Source organism: Solanum stenotomum, chromosome 5 (assembly GCF_019186545.1).
Source record: "Solanum stenotomum isolate F172 chromosome 5, ASM1918654v1, whole genome shotgun sequence".
In the NCBI taxonomy this organism is placed as follows: Eukaryota; Viridiplantae; Streptophyta; class Magnoliopsida; order Solanales; family Solanaceae; genus Solanum; species Solanum stenotomum.
Genome location: NC_064286.1, coordinates 49,711,878 through 49,735,745, shown reverse-complemented (window position 1 = coordinate 49,735,745; position 23,868 = coordinate 49,711,878). Strand labels below are relative to the sequence as shown.

Sequence of the window (23,868 nt, the reverse complement as noted above, 5' to 3'; positions counted from 1 at the left end):
TGTTGAATCCATACGATATAGGCAGAATGTTGGTGTAGTTTGAATAGTCTCCATTAGTCAAACAGTTTGGATTGACATGAAGGGATGTAGAATGAAGCAAGGCATGTCCATTGCTTGCCATAAAAATAGCTTAATACACAAATTTTCCAAGTGTTGTTGTGTCCAGTTAACTACTTAGAATTGTGAGATACCAAAAGGATGAAAACCCATTTCTCACCAATTTTAGCTCCTTCACTTCAATTCAATAGACGAGATATCTATGGTTAGTTTTTTCACCTTTAATTAGAAGTTTTAATTTTGAGCTCTAGATATGAAAAAAAATCTTTGTTATAAGAAGGATTGCGCCTGGGTCTTACGCGGCGCATGCGAATCCAAATTAAATAAGACTCCAAAACATATATCGAATACGAATAGAAAATCTTATTGAACATTTGCTTAATTATCAATGAACAAGTATGTTGAAAGTCAAAAAAAGATTTCAAGCTCATGATTTAACTTGATAAAAAAGCATATGTAACTATCATTAGACCTATCAATTGATAAGTGTTAAGATCTGATAAGAGGGTGTGTGGTGTGTACAAATGTAAACACTTTACACAATATTATATTATTAATAATAAAAATTGTGAATATTATTATTATTTTATTATTTAAAAATATAAATAAATACTATAATCAAGTTACGTTACTGAATACGATCATTTAACAGCTTCTTGGATGAAAACGCTAACGAGAAACTTTTACAAGGTTTTTTCTATAAACAATTGACACGTTTGCATGATTTGCAGTGTAATTTTTTTTAATTAAATTAAAACGTTAAATGTGTATATTATATTCCGTATTTATCTTCTTTTAATTCTATTTGATGTTCTTTTTTGGCATAATATAGATAGACATATAGTTTATATGTGAACGGATAATCAAACACTCCAATTCTGAAAATGCATATTTGAACACCTCAATTCACCTCTATTGTATTGTCCGTTAAAATCAAATTAAAAATATTTATTCTTGTATTATACTTTCTTAGTCGGATATCCATTAAGGAATATTTGGTATAATGAGTCAAAAGAATATCTTTAACAAGAACCTTTACTGGTGAAATTACGAGCCCATTTGGATTGACTTAAAAATTGGTCAAACCTACTTTTAAGTCAGTTTTTGACTTCTAAAAGTGTTTGGCAAATATAAAAGAATAACTTAAAATAAGTTTGGAAGCGTTTGGAAAAGTCAAAAATGACTTATAATAAGCTAAATATAACTTAAAATAAGTCAGAAACTAAAAGTAGGTATCCCCCTACTTTTTATTTTTTAACTTAAAAGTCATTTTATTTGACTCTTTATTTCTGACTTAAAGGTTATTTTTTTTAAGTCAATCCAAACATGCTCTTAGTTGCCTAGTGATGCTTCTAGTTGTAAATGTGCACTATTAAAGTTGGAATGATTACTTTTCAGCTAAGGCTAAATTTGAGTATTTGTTTATATATTATGCCAAGAAATATAGAAGTTAAATTTGAATATTGAGGAAAGTTTTAGAACCTCAGTAAAATAGAAAAATTAAAGTATAAATTATAAATTATAGGAACCACATATTATAAGTAATAAATAACATCCTATCCCATCTAGTTTTCTATTTACCAAAAATCCCTTAAAAATGATGTTTGCGGGATACATAGCGTTGTGCACGGGATACATTAGGTTTGATATATTCCACATAGCAGGATACATAGCGTTGTGCACGGGATACATAGCATTTGATACATTCCACATAGCGGGATACATAGCATTGTGCACGGGATACATGCGGGATACATAGGTAAATAAGAGATTTTTGAAATTTTTGAAATAAGTAAGGATAAATGGATATTAAGGTAAGTAAAAGAGTGTAGTTAAGTAATTTGTCCAAAATTAAAACATATAGAACTAGATTGTCTTTGACAACACTCTAAAGTTGTTTTCCAACTATAGTAGTCAGTCAATTTTATGTACACAAATTTTGAACTTCTTCCTCATTGTTCTTCTTTAAACTATACTACTACTTTCATCACCTAACCAACCTAGCTAGCACCCATATATATACATCAACTTTACTACTTATCTTTCATCCAACTACAATATAAAATGTAATCCAAACAATTAAGAAGACATCAAATTAAATTGATGAGTTCTTCTACTACTTTCCCCCCATTAGCTCCCATGACAATATTCATTATTGTTTTTCTTGCATTATGTCTCATCTCTCAGCCTACACAAGCAATCACTAGACACTATGAGTTCAATGTATGCACCATGATATCCAAAATCTTTTAGCAAATATGTTTATTTAGTATGCTCTGCACTAATTTGCTATTAGTTGTCACATTTTTCTTTTAATTACTGTTTTGTTTTGCTTGAGCCGAGGGTCTTTCAAAATAACATCGCTACCTCGAAGAGGTAGTGGTAAGGTCTGTGTGCACTCTGCCCTCTCCAAACCCCACTTTGTGGAGCTGCACTGAGTTTGTTGTTGTTATTGTTGTAGTTTAATTTAATTTCTTACAAATGCTAACATTTTTTTCCAATTTTTTGAATATTTATTTATGTAGATTACAATGCAAAATGTGACAAGATTGTGTCGTACAAAGAGCATAGTAACAGTCAATGGAAAATTCCCAGGGCCTCCAATTGTGACAAGGGAGGGTGATCGTCTACTTATAAAAGTCACCAATCATGTTCCTGACAATATTACCCTTCATTGGTACAATTCTTTGGACCATATTACATTAAATAGGCTATTTTATGCCCTTTTTTGGGTAGTCATTCATATTTTGTCAAACATTTTTAAAATTTGTGTAAATATAGTCCTTAGGACACACAAAAAAGTGACCTGACGTTTTCTCATAAGATCTGCAATTTAATCAAAAAGAATTTTTAAACCATTATCTAAAAGGTCCATAAAGTTAAAAGATAGTGAATAAAAAGAAGACCATTTACTAATCAGCTGTCTCAAAAAGGGACAAATTTCATAATCCATTTACTTGCATCCTTTCTATATGATTTTTAACTTAAATATATTAACACTTGTACAATATTAGTGTATTTTAACATATTGTAACAGGTTAATTCCCTTATTTTCCATTTAACTAATCACACTTGTTATCAACAATTACCTTTAGCTATTAGGTAATCAGACACGCGTTATTAATGTATAGAAGTTAAACTCTTTTTTAAGTGATCCTTTTTTCCCTCTTAACACGCATGGAGTTAGACAACTACGAAATGGATGGGCAGATGGACCAGCTTATATAACACAATGTCCCATTCAAAGTGGCCAAACTTATTTATACAATTACACAATTATTGGCCAAAGAGGGACTTTATGGTGGCATGCACATATTTCATGGCTAAGATCTACTCTTTATGGTCCTTTAATTATTCTTCCTAAGAAAAATGTATCTTACCCTTTTGTTAAACCATACAAAGAAGTCCCTATCATTTTTGGTATATACTCAATCTATACATAAAATCAACATTTATAATTATTATGATTATGTTAATTATTGTGAAATTTTGTTGATGTTTAATTAGGAGAATGGTTTAATACTGATCCTGAGGATATTATTAGCCAAGCTTTACAAAGTGGTGGAGGCCCCAATGTCTCTGATGCCTACACCATCAATGGTCTTCCAGGGATCTTGTACAATTGCTCTACAAAACATAAATATTTTTTACATCTTTATCAGTTGTAGCAAATAACATATTTTAGTTTCAAGACTATAATCTCACATTTTTGGGGGTTTTCTTGTAAATATCCTTTGTTTTTCACCCCACTCACCCAGAAGGATCAATAGAGTTTCCACTTATCCTCCAGCATGACTCGAATCCTCAATCTACTGGTTGATGTTGGTGGAGGTGTTCAACCACTTGAGTAAACCTCACTTGACTGTAAATATCCTTTGAATGACCAGATGGTTGATAGTGTAATTATTTTTTATACACTAGCGGTGTAAATATAACTTAAACTGTTAGTGCAAGGAACTTTTTACACCATCATGTCATTTTAACTGTTAATTGTAATAGGTCATGTATCTTATTTTCTAGATTATATTATATTATCAGTTGTAGCAGATGGCTCATTTTCAAGATTACTAATCTCACATTTTAATGAGCTTTCTTGTAAATATCCTCTTTTTTCCACCCACCCTAGTTGGATCAATAGTGTTTCCACTTTTACCACCCCACCCTAGTTGGATCAATAGTGTTCTCACTTACACTCCAGCATGACTCAACCCAAAATCTACCGGTTGATGGTGGAGGTGCTCAACCACTTGAGGAAACCTCACTTATATGTAGATATCCTTTGAATGACCTAATATTGTAAAAAAAATTATATATATAACTTAAACCGTTAGCATAAGGAACTTCTTACACCATCATGTCATTTTTACTTGTTATAATAGGTACCGTATCGTATTTTCAAGATTATATTCTATAACACTAACTTGTGCTCTATAAATGTTTTTTTTAACAGATACATTCAAGCTAAAGGTCAAGCCAGGAAAAACATACCTTCTAAGAATGATCAATGCTGCACTCAATGATGAACTTTTCTTCAGCATAGCAAATCATACACTCACAGTAGTTGAAGCTGATGCATTATATGTCAAACCATTTGACACTAAAACAGTACTTATAACACCAGGACAAACAACAAATGTACTATTGAAAACCAAATCAAAATACCCAAATGCCACTTTTCTCATGTTTGCTAGACCTTATGTCATTGGCCAAGGCACATTTGACAACTCTACTGTTGCTGGAATACTCGAATACGAATCACCAACACCTCATTCGACTAAATCAAACTTGTCAAGGTCCTAACGGGACCAAATTCGCAGCTTCGATTAATAATGTGTCATTTGTACAACTTACAAATGCTCTGCTTCAATCTCATATTTTTGGACAATCAAAGGGTGTTTATAGCCCTAATTTTCCTGTTAATTCTTTGAGTTGGTATTATACAGGGAATCCTCCAAGTAACACTATGGTTAATAAGGGTACTAAAGTTTTGGTACTTCCTTTTAATACAAGTGTTGAGTTAATTATGCAAGATAGAAGTATTCTTGGTGTTGAAAGTCATCCACTTCATCTTCATGGCTTCAATTTCTTTGTTGTTGAACAAGGTTTTGGTAATTTTGACTCGAATAAGGATCCTGCTAAATTCAATCTCATTGATCCTGTTGAGAGGAACACTATAGGTGTGCCATCTGGCGGATGGGTTGCTATTCGATTTTTAGCAGATAATCCAGGTTAGTTGACTAAAACACTTTTTGTTCCATTTTACATGACACTATTACTTTTTTAGCTTGTTTAACAAAAATAATACCTTTCTATGTTTGATGAAAATTAAATAAGAAAAAAAAACTAAAATATATTATCGAACTATCAGAAATGGCTCAGTCGTGCCATTTGTTAACACTTGAGCGTATTTGTGCACTTGCCATGACCAAATGTGCACATTTATGTCACTCTTCACTAACGGCTCAAACAACCGATTTCAAAAAAAAAAAACAGAATCTACGCATGTCGTCCATTTAAATGATTCACGTCTCCTAATTTGTTCCACTTATTTTAACTCATCCCAATTAAATTTGACGCGCCTTAATGTTATAACCCGACCCATCCACTTCACTTTTAACCCATCCATTCTCTTAATCGATCAGTAAATATCTCGTTTTACTTTTAATGACATGATTTTATATTTATATAAATGTCGTGACACGTTAAAGATCATAACATACAAAAGTTTTTCTTTCTTCATTAAACATCATTTTCAGTCAAATAGTGTCACATAAAATACGACATAGGGAATATGAGTCGTTAAAACTTCAAGAATTAGTAATTTGAGGGAAATTTAAAAGGGATTAATATATTTAATGAATGTTTTGAAATTAATTGTAGGTGTTTGGTTCATGCATTGTCACTTAGAAGTGCATACAAGTTGGGGATTGAAGATGGCATGGCTTGTTTTAGATGGAAAACTTCCCAATCAAAAACTCATTCCTCCTCCATCTGATCTTCCTCAGTGTTGATTTCTTGATATTTTCAAACTTTTTTGCACTTTTAATTATTTATTTCTTGTCATCTTTTTTTTTGTTCATTTATGTATTTTCGGTGTGTGTTTGTTTAATTTAACATTTATTTTTGTTTGCAACTGACTGGCCTTTTCATGTCATAGTCTAACAAGAGAGGGAAGAATTGACTGCCTTTTGTAATTTAAGGACTGATATATTCTATGCAAGTGAGAATAAATGGTTTTTTTTGTCCCTTTAATACTTTCTCCGTCTCAATTTATGTGGTATTATTGACTTGACATAAAAAAAAAATTAGAAAAAGAAAGATTATTGAAATTTGTGATCTAGAACAAATCGTGAACATTGTTTCTAATTTAAAAAATGTGGCATTCTTTTTTAGGACAGACTAAAAAGAAAAGTGTGTCACATGAACTGAGACCGACATAAAAAGTGACACTTTAGTAACCATATGTTATTATTAATTAATATATATAAATATGGAAAGGGCCGGCAAAAATGGCCTGAAATATTGAAAATATTGTAAACATGTCTTTTGTTTTGCCACGAAAATTTTATCGTTAGCCAAATGAAAGATATATAAACAAAAAAAAAGATATTTGTTATTTGCTAATGATAATATTGTTTCGACTTTCGAAGAATTTATGAAAATGGCAGCAAAATTGGTTGGTTGGTTGGTCGTAGTAGAGTACGTGACATGATTTTTGGTGGGAGAAAAGTGTTGGGATCAGTTAGACTCAATTCGAAGCATATAATAAAATAAGTAAAGTTCAATAAATATTATTAATCCAATATATATGTCTTTAAATTGTAGATTTGATCCAAAGCTTACCAATTTAATATAATATAAATTATATAATTAGACACAAGATGGTCTCATTATTTCCTTTGATTTTAGGTGTTTATTTTAGTTAACCGAATATGAAGTTTATGGAATTAAGAGAAATTATTGAATTTCATGGTCTTTATAAACTAAAATGTACCAATATATTAAAGTATTTTTTGAATTTTGTGATGTAACATATGTCGTTATTATTAGAGTTAATGATAAATAAATAAATAAATAATTTGAACTATCATTATTTTACGAGTTTCAGCAATCAGTTGTTCTCTTTTTCAAATTAAATTATCCTTATCTATTTTTTTTTCTATGAACTATCATTATTTATTTATTAAAACACACCTCGAAGTCGATTAAGTCAATTATGAATTGTTTCTTTTTTCAACCTGAACTATCATTATCTATTCAACTAAATGTGTTTTTATATGTTTTTAATACATAGATAGTGATTGTTCGATTAGGAGAAAGAAACAACTGATAAATTAATATGAAACTCACAAAATAGTGATGATTTAAATGTGTTTTTGACCATTAACTCTTATTACTCACCAGACATCTTTCAATCAAATTAAATAAAATAAGATACATAAAATTGAAATATATTAAAAATATAGTTTATGAAACTTTGGTTTGAAGAAATTATATTTTTAAAAATTATGGAATTAGTTGGTAGTAATAAAATACTTCACAAATTCGCATTGTTTTAGGTGGACAAAAGTGTTAAAAAGTTAAGACCAACCGGACGTTTTCTGATAATAAAAGAAACTTCATGAACCCAAAAACCAAACAAGCCCTTGTATTCCTTTAGATCCAAACCCCACCGTTAATTCTCGCCGGCGGTGATCCTTCCGACGTCGGGAAATGAAACGTGGCAGCGGATTCTCGTTCCACGTCACCGTCGTCATAGCCGCCATTGCATTCATATACTTCTCAACGGTGTTCGTCTTCATTGATCAGTGGTTTGGGCTTTGGTCGTCCCCTGGAATGCTTAACGCCGTCTTCTTCACCGTCGTTGCTGTTATGTGCATTTCCAATTATGCCCTTGCCATCTACACCGATCCGGGTCAGGTTCCTAGCTCATTTGTACCCGACGTTGAAGACCCTGATAATATTGTTCATGAGATCAAACGCAAGGTTTTTGCATTTCTTTCATTTTTTTATTTTTTTATTTTGAATTATTAGCTTGTGTTTTCCATTTCTGCCATTTTTAGCTTTATTTCTATATATATAAGTGTGTATCTTCAATTTGTATTTCTGTTCTGTGGAAATTATTTTCCATTTTTTTTTTGGATTAGGGAAAACAAGTAGGATAAATATGGTACTAATATAGCGTATAAGATTTTGTTTAGTGATAATTTCATGTATTAAAGAAAATCTTTTTAGTGTTGTAGATCATATTTTGTGATTTTTGGAGACGAAAATGACTGTAGGATGATAATTTACATACCAGAGTCCAGACTACTGCGGTACTGCCTGAATAGAGACTTATTTTGAATTTAGTGACTACCTCTTCTTGAAATTGGAAAATGTTTTCCTCCCTACGAAGCACGCCCTTAAAGGAAACATTTTTAACTGTTGCGAGCTAAGGAAACACCATATCAATGGAGTTATGACATGTAAGAACCTAATTACTTCTACATTCAGTAATTGGAAAACATGGGGAAACATAAGCATGTTGTCGAAAAATCTTGCTGAACATGTGCGTTCCTGTAGCATATGCTAAAAGAAGGAAAGACATGGCTTTGGTGTACTAGTTTGTCTCTTTACTGTGCTTGTTGCTAAATTTTAATGTTGCGGAGAGAAAATCCCCAAGTATTAGGAGATTCATTATTGAGTCAGGAATGGATACTCAACTTGAAAAGATACGGAGTTAGAGGTAATTACAAGAAGCAGCATACTCTAGAAGTGTGTCAAAAGTCAAAACATGCCTACTGTATATGAAAATTCAATATTAGTACTATTTATGAATCTGAAGAAAGGATGTTTCTGCTCTGCTAAACATCCCTTACTTTTGGTGGTCCTCTCAATACTTTTCAGTCCATTTATTGGTGCTTTTCCCATCTTTCTTAAATCATGGAACTGAATTCCTTTTTTCGGATGACATTTGAATGAAAATTGTGGCTGGTCCAAAAATCACATGCACGTCCTTTCTTGATGCTTCAGCTAGCAGTTGTACCATCTATAGAGTACTGCTTTAGCTCTATGTTAGGATTGTGAAATTTCCAGTAAATGTTATTTCTCATTGCATGATTGCTTCTTTAATGTGTTAATTTCACCTATCGTGTTGTTTATCCGCAGAACCAAAAAGTTACTTTTCTTATGACTTTAAACTTCTCTTTTCTTTAGAAGTTAAGGTATTATTCTGGAGCTTACAATGTCCAAGCATGAACATATAGAGTTAAAACCTCCCTATCTATTTTTGGAGGAATTCTGTAACGTCTAAGATAGATTCTGCCTTATTAGAAGTTCTTGTTACACCAAAAGGCAAGCAGAACTATACAGTTTCATTTTATCTTCGGAATTGAGTTAGTTTTGGCTTCAAAACATCTCATATTTCTCTCCTTCCAAACTGTCCACCGTATACAGTAGCAACGGGATTCTAGATTTTGCACATGCTTTGTTTGAGAATAGCTAGAAAAGTAGTTGATTCTGCACATGTGGCTGTGAGTACTTAAAGTTTAAACTAACACTGATATTTTGTATTCTAATAATTAATCATGTTTTAATCATGAATAGAAGAAAAGTAGTTTATTGATGCTCTAAATATAACAGTTTTGATGACTATTCTCAATGAAGTTTAAGGACCTGAATCCTGATAGTTCATCAACATTTCTTACATCTAGTAATCTCATATATTTTACAGAATCCCTACAATAATGTTATCAGAATATAAACGTATATGCATAACCAATATTTTTTTTGAGCAATATTTAGTATTGCTAATTACATATTATTATTTTATTGACCAGATAACATGAAACTAAATTACATATTCTATTAACTGAAATTGATATTCTGCTTGAATTTCATTTTTGAAACAAAAGGTTGCAATGAAGCTCTCATTAATGGCTGTAAAGTAGTAATATTCTTTACTTGATAGTATCAAGTTTGTGTTCGAACTTGGTGGATGTAATTTTGTTCTATGAATTATTCTACAGGGTGGGGATTTGAGATACTGCCAAAAGTGTTCCCTTTATAAGCCTCCACGTGCTCATCATTGTCGTATATGTAACAGATGTATACTACGAATGGTATGTCTAGTCTATATTTCATTTTTGTTTTACCTTGATGTACTGTATATTAAATTAAAAGTGTTTCATTTTGGATATAAGGATCATCATTGCGTGTGGATGAATAATTGTGTGGGCCATGCGAACTACAAGATCTTCTTCATCTTTGTTATGTATGCTGTTGTTGCTTGCATATATTCCCTGGTAAGTTTGCCTTTTGGCACTCTTTGTACTGTATAATATCTTTGGATGCTCATTCTCAAAAAAAAAAAAAAAAAATCTTCAGATGCTATGACTGTCTTTTCTTTCTCAAGTATGCTCCATCTTCTTATTGCTGAGATCTATTAATTCAATTCTTGTTATTATGTATATATATGTCTGATCAAGCATAAATTGAAATTTGTTTTCTACCCTCAACCTTTAACAAGTTTTATTTTCATATATTCAGGTTTTGCTTGCTGGTAGCATAACCATAGACTCTCCAAAGGATGACCAGCAAAGTGAAGGCTCTTACAGAGTTGTATATGTAATTTCCCATGAATATTTTTTGTTCTTTACTAACTTTCATTTGTCAATTTGCTCAAGATTTATTCCTGTTGATAGATTATCTCAGGGCTTATACTAGTCCCTCTAAGTTTGGCACTGGGCTTTTTCCTGTGTTGGCATTTTTACCTGATTATGCAAAACAAAACAACAATTGAGGTTTGTTAACTGTAATATCGTATTTTTTCAATTCTTTTCGTGACATATAATGTGTACAAGCACTAAGAAGGTTATTCATTCTCTCCAGTACCAAGAAGGTGTGAGAGCGATGTGTGTTGCTGAAAAGGGAGGTTATGTCTATTCACATCCATATGATCTTGGTGCATACGAGAATTTGATAGCAGTAAGACATTATTCCTCTTGCTTACTCCTCCCAGTGTTTCTTCTCCTTGCTTTAACGATAACCTTCAGCTTTCTCTTTTTTTAAAAAAAATCATTGTTATTTTTCTTTTACTGTATGTAACTTTCTTGTTTAACTATAGGATATCTGTTGAGACGCATGTGCTTTATCACACTTGTTACCTGTTTATATCAACGTTTGAATTAGTTTTCCTTTGCAATGCAGGTTCTAGGTCCAAATGTCCTTTGCTGGCTGTTGCCCTCCACAAAACATATAGACTCTGGCCTTCGTTTTCGGACATCATTTGATAACGTACCGAGGACGCCCGTATCAAAATGAAATGTTTCTTCTTACAGCAGAGATGTAAGGTGTTTGATCACCAAAGCAGTTTGGTGCAGCTGTGTAAGTCTAGCTTTTACCTTATAAATTAGCAGCTCCACTCTTCGTGTAAAGGAGCTAACAAGAACCCTGTTTCAGACTGCCAAACGATACAACACGGAGGCAGTCATCAACTTTTTTGTATTCTAACAGTTGTAAGAGATGTTCAGTCCTCCATCGGCGGTCGCACTGTAGTCGAAGGTAACGAGAGAATTGAAGCAGTTGGACATAGGATACTAGCATTGTTCATAGTTGTGGGTTATTTACGTGATGTACAAAAAGATGCCTTTCCAAGCTAACTTAGAGCATTCTGCTGTAGCTCAAATGGTTGTAAATTGTAATACATGCAAATTGCAACTACAAAATGAGTTAATGTTACTTGTAATGTTTAATTTTTTACAAGTTTTGTCAGACAGATACAATTTCGTATTATCTTTATTCTACCTTGTTAAAATTCTTGAATGGTGTACTTGTTCACAAGTTCTGCTACACGGACTAAATGTAGTATATTCATTCTAGCTATCTTGTTATACTACTATTTATCATAAGTTTTGTCGATGCACAAATTTTCATATTTCAACTTCAAAATCTGTCCTATAATGTTGTATTCCTTCTGTTTCAATTTATGTAACACTTTTCATTTTTTGAGAGTCAAGCGATTTAAATTAGAACTCATTGCATTACTAATGCATAGAAATAGATGGTATTAGTAATACACTCTTCAATACACAAAATACACAATAGAGTGTATTTTTACTAATACAAGCATTAGTTATGCATAGTTAGAAAGGTGTACCAAACAAGGTACTAATAATACATCAAGCTAATGCAAGCATTATTTTCTCCAATATACTCTACCAAACGACCCCACAAGTTTTGTGGATACACAAATTTTCATATTTCAACTTCAAAATCTGTCCTATAATGTTGTACTCTTTTTGTTTCAATTTATGTGGCACTTTTCATTTTTTGAAAGTCAAGCGGTTTAAGTTTGACTGGTAATTTATGAATGAAATTGTCAAATTTTTTGAAATGAAATTTATATATTTGTAAATATGTAAAAAGTACTGTAAGTATTAAGTCACAATAATTGAAAACTCAAAATGTTTGAAAGATCTATGAAAAATTTATGGTCAAAAATAGACTTGGTTGAATCTTGAAATTCGAAAAGTGTTACATAAAATGGGACGGAGGGAGTATTATTTATCATAGTTTTGTGGATGCACAAATTTTCAAATTTCAATTTCAAAATCTGTGATCAGGAATTGTAGTGTCACAATATAGTCTTCTCTTCTTCAATTTTATTTCTAATTTTTTTTATAACGAGCTTATAGGCAACTTATGTATATTTTCTTGGTTATGGAAAAAATTATGTTGAGCGTCACTCATGAATGAATCCACTCCTGAATGGATATTGGTGTGTCATTTGTGTTGGGAGCGTCACCCCTAAATAGACCGCATTCAGATTTCGTGTTGGAAGTGTCACCCCTAAATAGGCCTTGCATTGAGATTCAGATTTAGTCGAACTCCCACGCGGATAAAAACCAAAAAAAAAAAAATGTATTTTTCCAATCTTTTAACAAATTATTGCTCGATCACCAATCATTCTCCCCATAAGTTCCGTAGTAGACCTGAACCCAAGTAGTTATCAAGAAATTCACAGCAGATGTCATCTTCCTCTCATCCATCAATGGCGCTAGCTTTCTACAGCTACTCCCCCTGTAAACCCTCTTCTTCAACAAATTCCAGTTTCCTTAGTTCGTCATCTCACACGAAGCAGCAGTCAAATCTTCTCTTTCCTCTGAGAAAAGTACTTCCATTTTCCACAACTACACCTCTTACCTTTTCAGTTCTCAATTAACCATAATTAATAAACTTTCCTCTTCTTTTTTCTTGTAGAAATTCAGGCAGCAGAGTCGGAGCTTATGTATCGTTAGCGGGTCGGGTTCCGATGAGAGCAACTCTCAAGGTATGTGACTCCATTGCGGAGCTAAGATTTTGAGTTTATAAGTTCTGAATTTTGAAAATAATTGATAAATTATTTATACTTGTTTATCAATTTAAAAAAAGAGGAAAAGGAGGAAAAAGAAAAATTAACCTAAATAGCCATCCAACACGGATTAAACTAAAAATAGTTAGCAATGTGTAATATATGTATAATATGTGTATGACAGTGCATAGTCTATACATATCGACTCGAAAAATAAACAGTAAATCTGCCCAGCTATTTGTGTAAAGATCCCATTTTAAAAGTAAAACACAATTCTTGTTTTTGGATATGATTTACTTGAACTTGTGCGATTATATTGAGTATGTTGTTGTTGTAAGTGATCAAAAGTTTATGTAAATGGCACATGTTAAGTATTTATTGGTTCAGTACAAACATCGGATGCAGGTACGTTTTTTTCTTTGGTAAAACTGAACAAGTGCACACACTGCTATGAGTTGGATCTTCAATTTATTCGCCTGGAAGGGAGATTCTGTTATAAAAGATGGAGTAGTACTTTGGAGAATAGAATTTAGCTTCAGGCATGTCAATGACACTAGCGTTAAGGATCTTGCGCCCACTCGCCCACACACTGAATAGCATAATTAAGCATATCCCAGGATTGAACAAGCTCTTTCAGTTACAAACCACAAGAGAAGAAAAAATCCCAGCTTAGAAGAAGGTGAAGAAATAGAAAGCAGAGCTTGAAATCTATGTCATTTTGCACTATGTGCCATCTATATATAGGTGTTGCTCCAACGACTTGATAGCGGCTAGTTTGTAACGGATAGTTAGATTATTTCAAGAGGAGACAAAATAATGAATGATAAGTAGAGAGAAATAGGGACACTTCCTTATGAGTTACCCACAATTTCCAACAGATTTTGGGTTTAAGTAGTTTTTTAAGATGTTGGGATGGCATTTTGCTGAAATTTGATGCTTGCTTTTTGAATTCAGATGATGATGTAGATAATTTGGGGGTCAAAGCTGCATTATCAATGCTCAAGTTCTATAAAAGTAAGTTGTGGATATGTTTTAGCTAAAATTTTGACACTTTTACTCTCCTGATTCTGTTGAGCTGTTTCGAATTTCTCACTTTTATGCTACAAAGACCAGCAGGACTGTGTAACGGTTGACTGTTAAGCAGGGGAAATCTCACCAATAATGCCAAAAAGTTGCCGCTATATACCAACATGCAGTGAATACTCCATGATCGCTTACAAGAAATATGGAGTTGTTAAAGGGACAGTTTTGACTGCCTGGCGTCTTTGTCGCTGTAACCCTCTAGGTAATGTTGTTCCATCGTTGGCTTCATAACTCTTGAGGTCACTCTGAAGCTTAGTGAAGTGAAATTTGGCATGTTCTACTATTAGCTTCGAGCGAGATACTTCTACCTTTGTTGATAAGTCTTGGAGTAAGATCTTAGTATGTCGCTCATACTATATTTTCAAACATGCCAGGAGGATCTGGTTTTGATCCCCCGAGATGGTTCGATGAGGGAAGTCCACCGCAGGAATAACACTTAATACTCCATTAAACAGAAATACAGGTATCTGGCTTTTGATAATGCAAAACCTTGTTACTGTAAAAAGTATATAAGGATTGTTTATTGTATTCTGTAATGCAGGTCAAAGTAGCGTCCTTCTCTAGCTGATATAAAATAGATATATTTCTTGTTTTCTCGATGCAGTTATCTTCTAATAGGTTCTGGACAATCATGTGAGCAAAAAGACTGTTAATGATGAAGATTCGCATAGAATGCGAGTCTTCGGTGTTCTTGGAGGAGCACAGTGGCAAGCATTAGGGCAGCAAAACTAAACCAAACCCACAGCAGACCACATTTGACAGTAAACAATCTACACCAAACCTGCAGTAGACCACATTTGGAAGTTACTTATCTACCTTGTTAGATATTCATACACAGTTTAAATTCACTATTGTAGTAGAATTCCAGATCCATAAGTGAAGTGAAACTGCATATTCAGAATTATTCCTAATTTACTTCAGTATTGTTTAGCAAACATCATACTTCTACTTGCAGCATAATGTCTTAAAGTTTTTGTTCTCTTATTCAATTGGAGTTCAAGTTATGCTCAAGACTGTATCATCTACGCGATATTGCATCTGTCCCCCCTTACCCTGTGATACTATCGTTGCACTTTTTGCCCTACAATGTATTTTGAAGTGGCACATTTGATCCTATTTCACAAGGACCAGAAGTACAAAACTCATTTCTTTTGGCTGCATATAAGCTTGAGGCAATATGAGGTAACTTAAAGAGTCATTGTGAAGCTTCACAAGCTAATATCAAGACTTGATTGAGTTGCTTCCAGAATTGTTTCCCTAATTCTTTTACTTCTTTCGTGTAATCTCAAATTTGGAGGGAGGTCATTTTCAGTTAATTTTACGTTGAATTGGACCACAAACTACAGTGATTGATCTTGTGTATAACCAGTATTCTATAGCTAAATGGAATGAACTTTGCCATGAAGTTTCTGTTTGCTGCCCAAGTTACAAGCTAACACGAGAAAGTGTTGAAAATGTATTATTGTCTCATCTCACAAAACCTTATGTAACGCCTTGCTGAATGATTTACCTAAACAAACTCAATTAACAGAGTGGGGGATGATACACAACGATCAATTAACAGCACAACTTTGACCCATCACAACATTTCATTTATAGGTTTAATGCTCTACGTATTGCGAGTATAAGAAAACCTCAAAAACCATACTTTAAGTGCAACCATATGTACAAAACACTAATCAATCTCAAGATAGATAAAATGTAGGAATTAACTCCCTGAAAAAGAATGCAGACCTAATATAGGCCTAATACAGTAAAAGAGAAAAAAGGTACTCTGCAAAAAAAAAACACAAGATACAGATAAGAGGAACAACTAATTATGCAGAAACTACTGAATCTTCATATTGCCAAGGATTGAATTCAGTCGTTTTAGCGTCAGCCTCTTCAACATGGTCAGAACTATCAATAGCAGCACGATGTTCATGATATTTGCCATTGTACTCATACACCTCCAACTCACCCCAAGGTGTAGGACAAATTTCATTAGATAAGTTGAACCATTTTGGTTTGAATTCGTCACCCTTGCCCTCTCTTGTTCTCCTGTCAGCTCTCTGCCTCTCCTCCAAACTGTTTAAATAAAACCAAATACACCAGCAAAAGGTAAGAGATTCAGACAATTGTGGCCGAATAGGAAAAACTTAACTATGCACTTAAGGAAGATGTGAGGCAGGAGGGGACTTGTTATTTTATTGTTCAACCAAAAACTATTTTTCCTATGGAAATAAAGAACTTCATGATGCAAGTTGAACTATTTGTTTAGTTGTGTAGCAACAACTATAACAGCCTGGTATTTTCTTTTCTCTGTCCTCTCTTTCCTGTCCAAGTGCATTAATGAAGCTAGAAAGATCAAATTATTTTTAATTTTAATTTTTTTGAAAATCCGACGGTAACAAACTGGATCGTCATCTTTTAACAACAAGACCATGTGCACCGATTGTGGCTCACTACAAACAATAGACCCAGGAATTTATACCAGGGGGGTTCAAAGATATCACACTTGGATTTGAGTCTATGACCTAAACCAATTTATGCCCCCCCCCCCCCCCTTTGCACATAATTAGAACTTTCCTTGTGTCAAGGGGATTCAATAGCTTATATACACAATAATAAGAAAAAACTAGGTTTTACTTTTCTATTTAGATGAAGAGGATTCAATTGAACTACCTTCAAGCTAAGCTTCGCCCTGACTGCAAAGCAAGGGTATAATCGAGGAGAAGTGGACTAGTGGAGTACTATTATTAAAACAACAACTTCATGCCACAGAAAGGTCCAATGCTCTAAATTTGATATTTAAAAGTTCACGATGCACACAAAAGCAAAGAGAGTAACATGCAGATTGACAAAAGGACAACTTAGAGAGAGAGAGAGAGATGCATACCGGCTCTTTTCTGAACTAGCTTTGGACACATCACCTATCTCAAGTGCGTAACGATCAGGGCGCAAGCGAGAATCAGATGCTAATAATTTCTTAGGTGCAGTATCAAAGCTATTAATCTTGTGTGCAAAATATGTATACTGAAATTTGTCATTTTTAGGAGCTTCGGCAGCTTTCCAGATCTGAAACAAGCAAGAATTTGCAAGTGCAAATTTGATTAAATTAATAGTCTGCAATTTTCACTTGACCACAATTATCACCATTTTAGATAAAAGATGCCATCAAGCTTCATGCAATCTTATGAACCAGAATAATTGCACCATGTCAGGTTTCAGATTAAAGAAACTCAAGAGCTCAATGTAAAATTAAAAATTACCCGAACTTCAATGATATGCATACATGTGAACATGGCCTAGAGTAATTTGTCATCTATCCTAGCAAAAATTTGGAAAATGCAAACATATGACGCATATTTTAACCTAACTAATGTTTGTCTGAGAAAATTCAAATACTATTGCAAGCTCAGGAATCAACATACTTCAAGTCATGACGAGGACTTACGAAAAAGAAGCCAAAACAACAGAAAGATCTGACCAGGGGTTCCAATTAAACAAAGCAAACACAATTTCAGCTTAGAAAAATAAGGAAAAAGTGAAGTTGCATTGGACCAAAGGCGTTACTATTGAAGAAAGAAAGCTGAAATTCACCTCTTTCATAGTGCTGCCTGGCAAGGGCTCCCCTTCCAAATCACAGGGTTGATAACTTATAGATTCGTTCCATTTTCCAGTCATCAAAATTTTGGGTTCTTCCTCACTGTTGTAAACATATCCATCAACTTCATAGCGACCAGCACTGCCAAAAACATGATAGTTAAGAAAAATTAGAAGGCAAAAAGGAAAAGAAGGAAAATAGTTGATAGACAATCAGGTTTATAAAAGAAAAAATAAGAAACAAGGAAAATTTACGTCAGAACATCTTCTCTACAACCTCTTATTGGCAAGGAATATGGAATTAAGTTGTCTCAAGACCCAGATATAGAAAACAGTAACATTCACTTTTCCGGTAGGCAATGAACCATTCACCCGGGGACAGAGCTCTGTACAGGTTAGCTTGATAGATGCTAATATTGAAGTACAATAAAGAAATAGTATGCTTTAGACTTAAGCTTAAAGCTAGTCTGATAACCATTTTTGTTTTATCAAGTAAAAGTATTTTCATTCAAAGCTAATCTATAACCCTATAGAAGGAAAGCTAGGAACATCAACATTATTACTCGAAGAAATAGAGAAAACGTTAACATTAGTTGACATCATTTAATAAAGCCGGGGTACTAAATTGACAGTTCCTTTGATAGCGCAGAGGGCAGGCAACAAGTCATAATCGCTATAAGCAACTAGGGATCAATCACAAACCCTCCAAGATTCAAGAACCTGGATCTCTAAATCAAACCTTCACAAGGAAACAAGGACAGGATTTCATTCTATAATGAAACAGCATACTAATGGAAAAATGAGCTTCCAACCGAGACCTAATTGGCAGTGGACAGAGTACCTATAATCTTTATCACATCCTCTGGTATTTCAAATTTTATGTAGGGCAATTATCCCTTGAACTCTCTCTTCCACTATGCGCTAATTTGAGCAAGGTCCGCAGCTTCCGCCAAGAACTTCTTAGCGGTGAAGAACGAGAGCAATCAGTACTTCCTTTGCTAAGAAAAGACCAGAATATGTGAAAGAAATTTGAAGGAAATAAAAATCGTTCTTTTACACTATGTACTGTTTGGTTCTTAATTGATCTAAAGGGTGTATTTTCCCAAAGATCCATGGAAGGGGAAGTATTCTGGCACTTTGTTGTAATAAAACATTGAACAGGTGAAGAGAAGAGCAACAATATCATCAATCATACCCAAACCAGCCACAAGGTTGAAAATACAGCAAGACTTTATCCCCTGTCGTCAAGTTCATCAATATCATCTCCCCAGGAGAATCGATCCATGTTCGCCCAAATATAAGATTGTGAACTTTTGTTGGAGGCGGCACCAAATCTAGGACAACACCAGACTTCTTCAGTGTGAGCCTTGACCTGCACACAATAGAATGAACCAAAAATCAAGATACAGAAGGACTTGGTCTGCAATTTGTGACATAAGTAAGCATTTTTTTAGCTGGAACCAGAAATAGGGGCCATGCAACTGTTAAAGTTATCTCCTAATTAATCATACAACAACAACAACAACAACATACCCAGTGAAATCCCACTAGGTGGGGTCTGGGGAGGGTAGAGTGTACGCAGACCTTGCCACTACCTCGTTGAGGTAGAGAGGCTGTTTCCGATCCTAATTAATCATAGAGTGGATAAAAAAATAGTGGTAGAAAACTGATGATCTCCCAATGTATAAAGTTTGTGCATGCTGTCTTTTCAGCTATACTTCAGGAACAGGTCGCTAAAAAGTCAATCACCTTGTAGATAGTTAGCTGTCAACTAATATATCTGAAACATTATCCTGCATGCTCTAGTCAACATTTCCGCTACATCCTGAAGTTCAATAAATAGTTCTAATTCTACACTAAAGCAGCACTCAGACTTGGCAAAAACAGAAGGAACCATCATCCAGCCAGAAGTAAAAATACCTGTTACACAAACATGGACATGTTTCAAACAGACCCTAGAGGCTAAATAAAGATGCTTCTCTTTTAAGGTCCCCCAAAAGAAACAGCAGAACTACTTGTGTGATTTATTGAAGAGCTATTAACTTCTTCCTCTCCAGAATTTTGGGTGTTTTAAGGTTCTCTTAAGGTCTTATCAACAAAACAACTACGTATGCTCTCTTTTTTTATGACAGAAAAAAAAAACTACATATGCTCTCTTAAACAGGAAATCAACATCCTGATAAATAAGAAATTATTCAATATAATAGGTCCTACCTGCCAAGTGGATAGACTTCTACTGAGTTCCCCAAGAATTTGGATTTCACCTTTGAGGTGATATCATATTTGAAATGTTCGTTTTCTGCATGTGCTGCACCAATTGGGGGGTGATGACAAACCTGATACAGTACAAGACTTAATATCATGAGCACAAAAAGAAATAATAATCATTGAAGTCTGAAAAGGAAACCATGGACAAGCTGAAATGTGATCCGGGGAAAGAATTCACTCTACAACTCACCTGCTCAGCAATAAATGTGATTCCAGCATGGTTAACAAATTCATAAGTTTCACCAAGAATGGGGTTGAAGGGCTTCCATGTGCGTTGTAAGGCATGGTATACAGATATGAACCATGTTGCTGGAAAATCAAATTGTTCGTTGTATCATACTTAATGAGATAGTGAATTCAAAATAGGAGTGATGCTAAGCACTATGGTAGTAGATTGCTTACCGGCATATACTAATCTCATGTGTGGGTCCTCGCACTCATCTGCCAATTCCAGTAGATAGGAGTATTCCATCAACTGTCAATAGAATTGCTACATCAGTATAATCCTCACCTAAAAATTAAAAAAAAAATACAGCAGGACGCTGCAACCCTGCCATTAATTGAAAACACACCTCTGCCATTTTTTGAAGGTTGGTCATAGGCTCACAAATAATAACTGGCAACGTCACCAGCGAGGTAATATCAGCGCCTATGTACTTTTGCATCATTTTCCAATAATTATCACGATCCTGCAAAAACCTCAGAAGTGTGAATGCACTCAACAAAAAATCTACACTTGCCCCAAAAAAATAATTGGTGCTGCTACTCCTATTTAGTTGTCCAACTTTTCTGCTCCTACTTAGTTGTCCATTGACAAAAGTTGGTTAATCATTATGAATCAGAAACTATTCATTTTGAATTTATAACTAAGTTCAATATAATCGCCATAGGAGTCAAATGAGGCAAAGGAGGGAGAAACCGGCTTTAGCGCTAGCACTCATCCAATCACTTGGTTCTCCCGTGAAGGAAGGTCTAGCATAAAATTTTCTTATCCTTGATAGAAGCTCCATCTCTCTACTAACCACCCAGAAATTAGCATTTACACGAGTAAATAGCTTTCGAAGGAATTTGTGGTAATTATCAATCCCAAAGCCAACAGCATACATCTGTATCTGCTGAGCAGAAAGTTTTATTTGGAAGTGACTGCAAAAAGGAGATTAAGCAAAGCGTGGTGTGTCTCCTAGAGTTTTGGATAAGTACAAGGAACAAAGGAAGAGTGCAGATATTGAGCTTTTGTCTTGTTCATGGGAATTAGCCAAGGCAACATTCTTCCCCAAATATACTGGAGGTATAAACAATTTATTGAGCCAAAAGAGGAGTAGGGGAACTGCAAAACCCCATTCTCTTTACAGATTATAGAAAACCAGACAAATAATGAGAGCACTACTAAACACCTAGAACACATACAATCCTTCAGGATTAGATGAGAAGAGGGTTCATACCTCCTGCTTCCATCTTCCTCGCTGGGCTTCAGCACCAGCATCCTCATTGCCTCCTTCAGGATTTACGACTTCCAGCCCTTCATAACCAAGCATGCTGGAACAATAACAGCTTTGTGACTAAAAAAGCCCATAAAAATCAAAAGTTACTTAAACAAAGGAAAAGATATGGTATATCATAAAGTCTCAAGTTGTCTGAATAACATAGCGTTGCAGATTTGATGGAGATTGATCAAGCATGACAACGGAAACTGATGATATATTCATTCACTAAATCCCAAGAAGAGCAAAGAGAAAAAACGAAAACCACACATCAATAAAACTTCACACTTTTATTATCGGCAAGCAAAAATATGAGTGACAAGATAATGGAGCAACCACACATCCTAAAACAAAGAATGACAATTTACAACTTCCCACATCAGCAAAGAACCTAACAGTAAAAGACACCACATATAATGTAAACACAATAGCAAATATCAAACTTGGGAACATTAGGATGAAAAGATCCTATTACAAAGAATTACATTGTAGAACTCCCCACATCAGCAAAGCACCTAATCAGTAAAAGACACCATATTTGAGTTGTAAACACAATAGCAAATAGCAAACTTGGGAACATTAGGGAGAAAAGATCCTAAAACAAAGAATGACAATTTACAGCTTCTCACACCAGCAAAACACCAAATTTGAGGTAAACACAATAGCAAAAATCAAACTTGGGAACATTAAGGGCAAAAAATCCTAACACAAAGAATGACAATTTACAACTTCCCACATCAGCAAAGCACCTAATCAGTAAAAGACACCATATTTGAGATGTAAACACAATAGCAAACATCAAACTTGGGAACATTAGGGAGAAAAGATCTTAAAACAAAGAATGACAATTTACAACTTCCCACATCAGCAAAGCACCTAATCAGTAAAAGACAACAAACTTAAGGTAAACACAATAGCAAACATCAAACTTGGGAACATTAGGGGAAAAAATCCTAAAACAAAGAATAACAATTTACAACTTCCCACATCAGCAAAGCACCTAATCAGTAAAAGACACCAAATTTAAGGTAAACACAATAGCAAATACCAAAACTTGAAAACATTATGGGTAAAAAGTAGCAAAAAAGCTAAATCAAAGTCCCTGATCTGCAAGCAAATTTCAATTAACAGTCAACTTCTAAGCAAAAATTAAAAATCCCATCTGGGTTTTCTTCAATTCTTTGAAATTAGAAAGAAAAAGGGATGAAACTAGGGTTTACCCATTAACCGATTTGGCAATATTAGTCAAACTCGAACCTAAAAAGGAGAAAAATCCGCCGCCACCACCACTACCGCTTTGGTTCCCATCTTTGTTGGATGCCATCGATAAGAAAATATATATAAAAAAAAAAAAAAAACTTTTTTCTTTTGGTTTTTTTTAGGGATTAATAAGAATTTGAAGCAAGATCTGATGAACCCAGAATTTAGAAAAAAGAAAATAGAGAGAATTAAAGTGGAATTTTAGGGGTATTTGTATGAAGATTTGCAGACTATAGAGAGAAGAAAGGAAGAAGGAAGGTCAGTGGCGGGTCCTCTTTTTCTTTTATTTTTCAACTCAAAAAAATGATATTTTTAGCGATTAATTGAATTTGTTTCCTCCGCCTCTAGAGACATTTACGCCTCTAAGCAATCATAACTATCATTTATTTTTTAAAATTATTTTAAACTTAGTGCGAATTATTAATTTTATTTTTGAATCGTTGAGAATCTTAAAAATATCAGTTTACTTAATTAATTGAATTTACATACATCCTCAAACTAGCAATATGAGTGGAATAGACTCATAAAGTCTCATTAAGTTTAAGGGTGTTGTCAACATTTCTCTTTGGCTTTTTATTAAGAGTTTCATGTTCCTACAGGAGTTTGAGACCAGTTGCTATGTTATATGACTGATCGGGGGTATATATTTAAGTTTAGTTAATCAAATAGATATGTGTTTTTAAGATTGTCAATAATTTAGAGACTAAACTAATAATATACACTAAATTCGTAAGTGTTTTCAATACTTTTTTCTTTATTTTATTAAATAATTTTGAAGATATGGTAAAAAAAAAAAATTAA

The 23,868-nt window shown here is 33.8% G+C and overlaps 3 protein-coding genes and 1 pseudogene across 4 annotated transcripts; 3 read left to right on the top strand and 1 right to left on the bottom strand.

Annotated features, from left to right (window-relative positions):
* The first annotated feature begins 2,188 nt into the window (after positions 1-2,188).
* Positions 2,189-6,080, top strand: LOC125865597 (laccase-4-like; annotated as a pseudogene).
* Positions 6,081-7,618: 1,538 nt separating this feature from the next.
* LOC125865601 (probable protein S-acyltransferase 16) lies at positions 7,619-11,798 on the top strand. 2 transcript variants are annotated; one of them, XR_007446365.1, is made up of 8 exons: positions 7,670-8,043; positions 10,068-10,160; positions 10,242-10,343; positions 10,588-10,665; positions 10,743-10,841; positions 10,930-11,025; positions 11,248-11,469; positions 11,500-11,798. XR_007446365.1 is itself a non-coding variant. In XM_049545802.1 (7 exons), the coding sequence occupies exons 1-7, from the start codon at positions 7,771-7,773 to the stop codon at positions 11,359-11,361; spliced, it is 855 nt and encodes a 284-aa protein (XP_049401759.1). In that variant the 5' UTR covers positions 7,619-7,770; the 3' UTR covers positions 11,362-11,798. The 2 variants fall into 2 exon arrangements, 1 of the variants encoding a protein (XP_049401759.1); XM_049545802.1 differs by having other exon boundaries at positions 7,619-8,043; positions 11,248-11,798.
* A 1,228-nt stretch (positions 11,799-13,026) lies between these two features.
* Positions 13,027-15,658, top strand: LOC125865603 (UPF0161 protein At3g09310). The gene is made up of 6 exons (XM_049545805.1): positions 13,027-13,210; positions 13,300-13,369; positions 14,345-14,404; positions 14,535-14,675; positions 14,848-14,936; positions 15,078-15,658. Exons 1-5 carry the CDS (start codon positions 13,067-13,069, stop codon positions 14,904-14,906), a joined length of 474 nt encoding a protein of 157 aa, XP_049401762.1. The 5' UTR covers positions 13,027-13,066; the 3' UTR covers positions 14,907-14,936; positions 15,078-15,658.
* A 442-nt stretch (positions 15,659-16,100) lies between these two features.
* LOC125865598 (oxysterol-binding protein-related protein 3A-like) lies at positions 16,101-23,355 on the bottom strand. Its single transcript, XM_049545800.1, has 10 exons — positions 23,028-23,355; positions 21,769-21,862; positions 20,899-21,015; positions 20,729-20,801; positions 20,517-20,635; positions 20,273-20,394; positions 19,254-19,430; positions 18,056-18,200; positions 17,352-17,530; positions 16,101-16,540 (listed from the first exon to the last, which is right to left on the bottom strand). The coding sequence occupies exons 1-10, from the start codon at positions 23,129-23,131 to the stop codon at positions 16,291-16,293; spliced, it is 1,380 nt and encodes a 459-aa protein (XP_049401757.1). The 5' UTR covers positions 23,132-23,355; the 3' UTR covers positions 16,101-16,290.
* Positions 23,356-23,868: the final 513 nt, after the last annotated feature.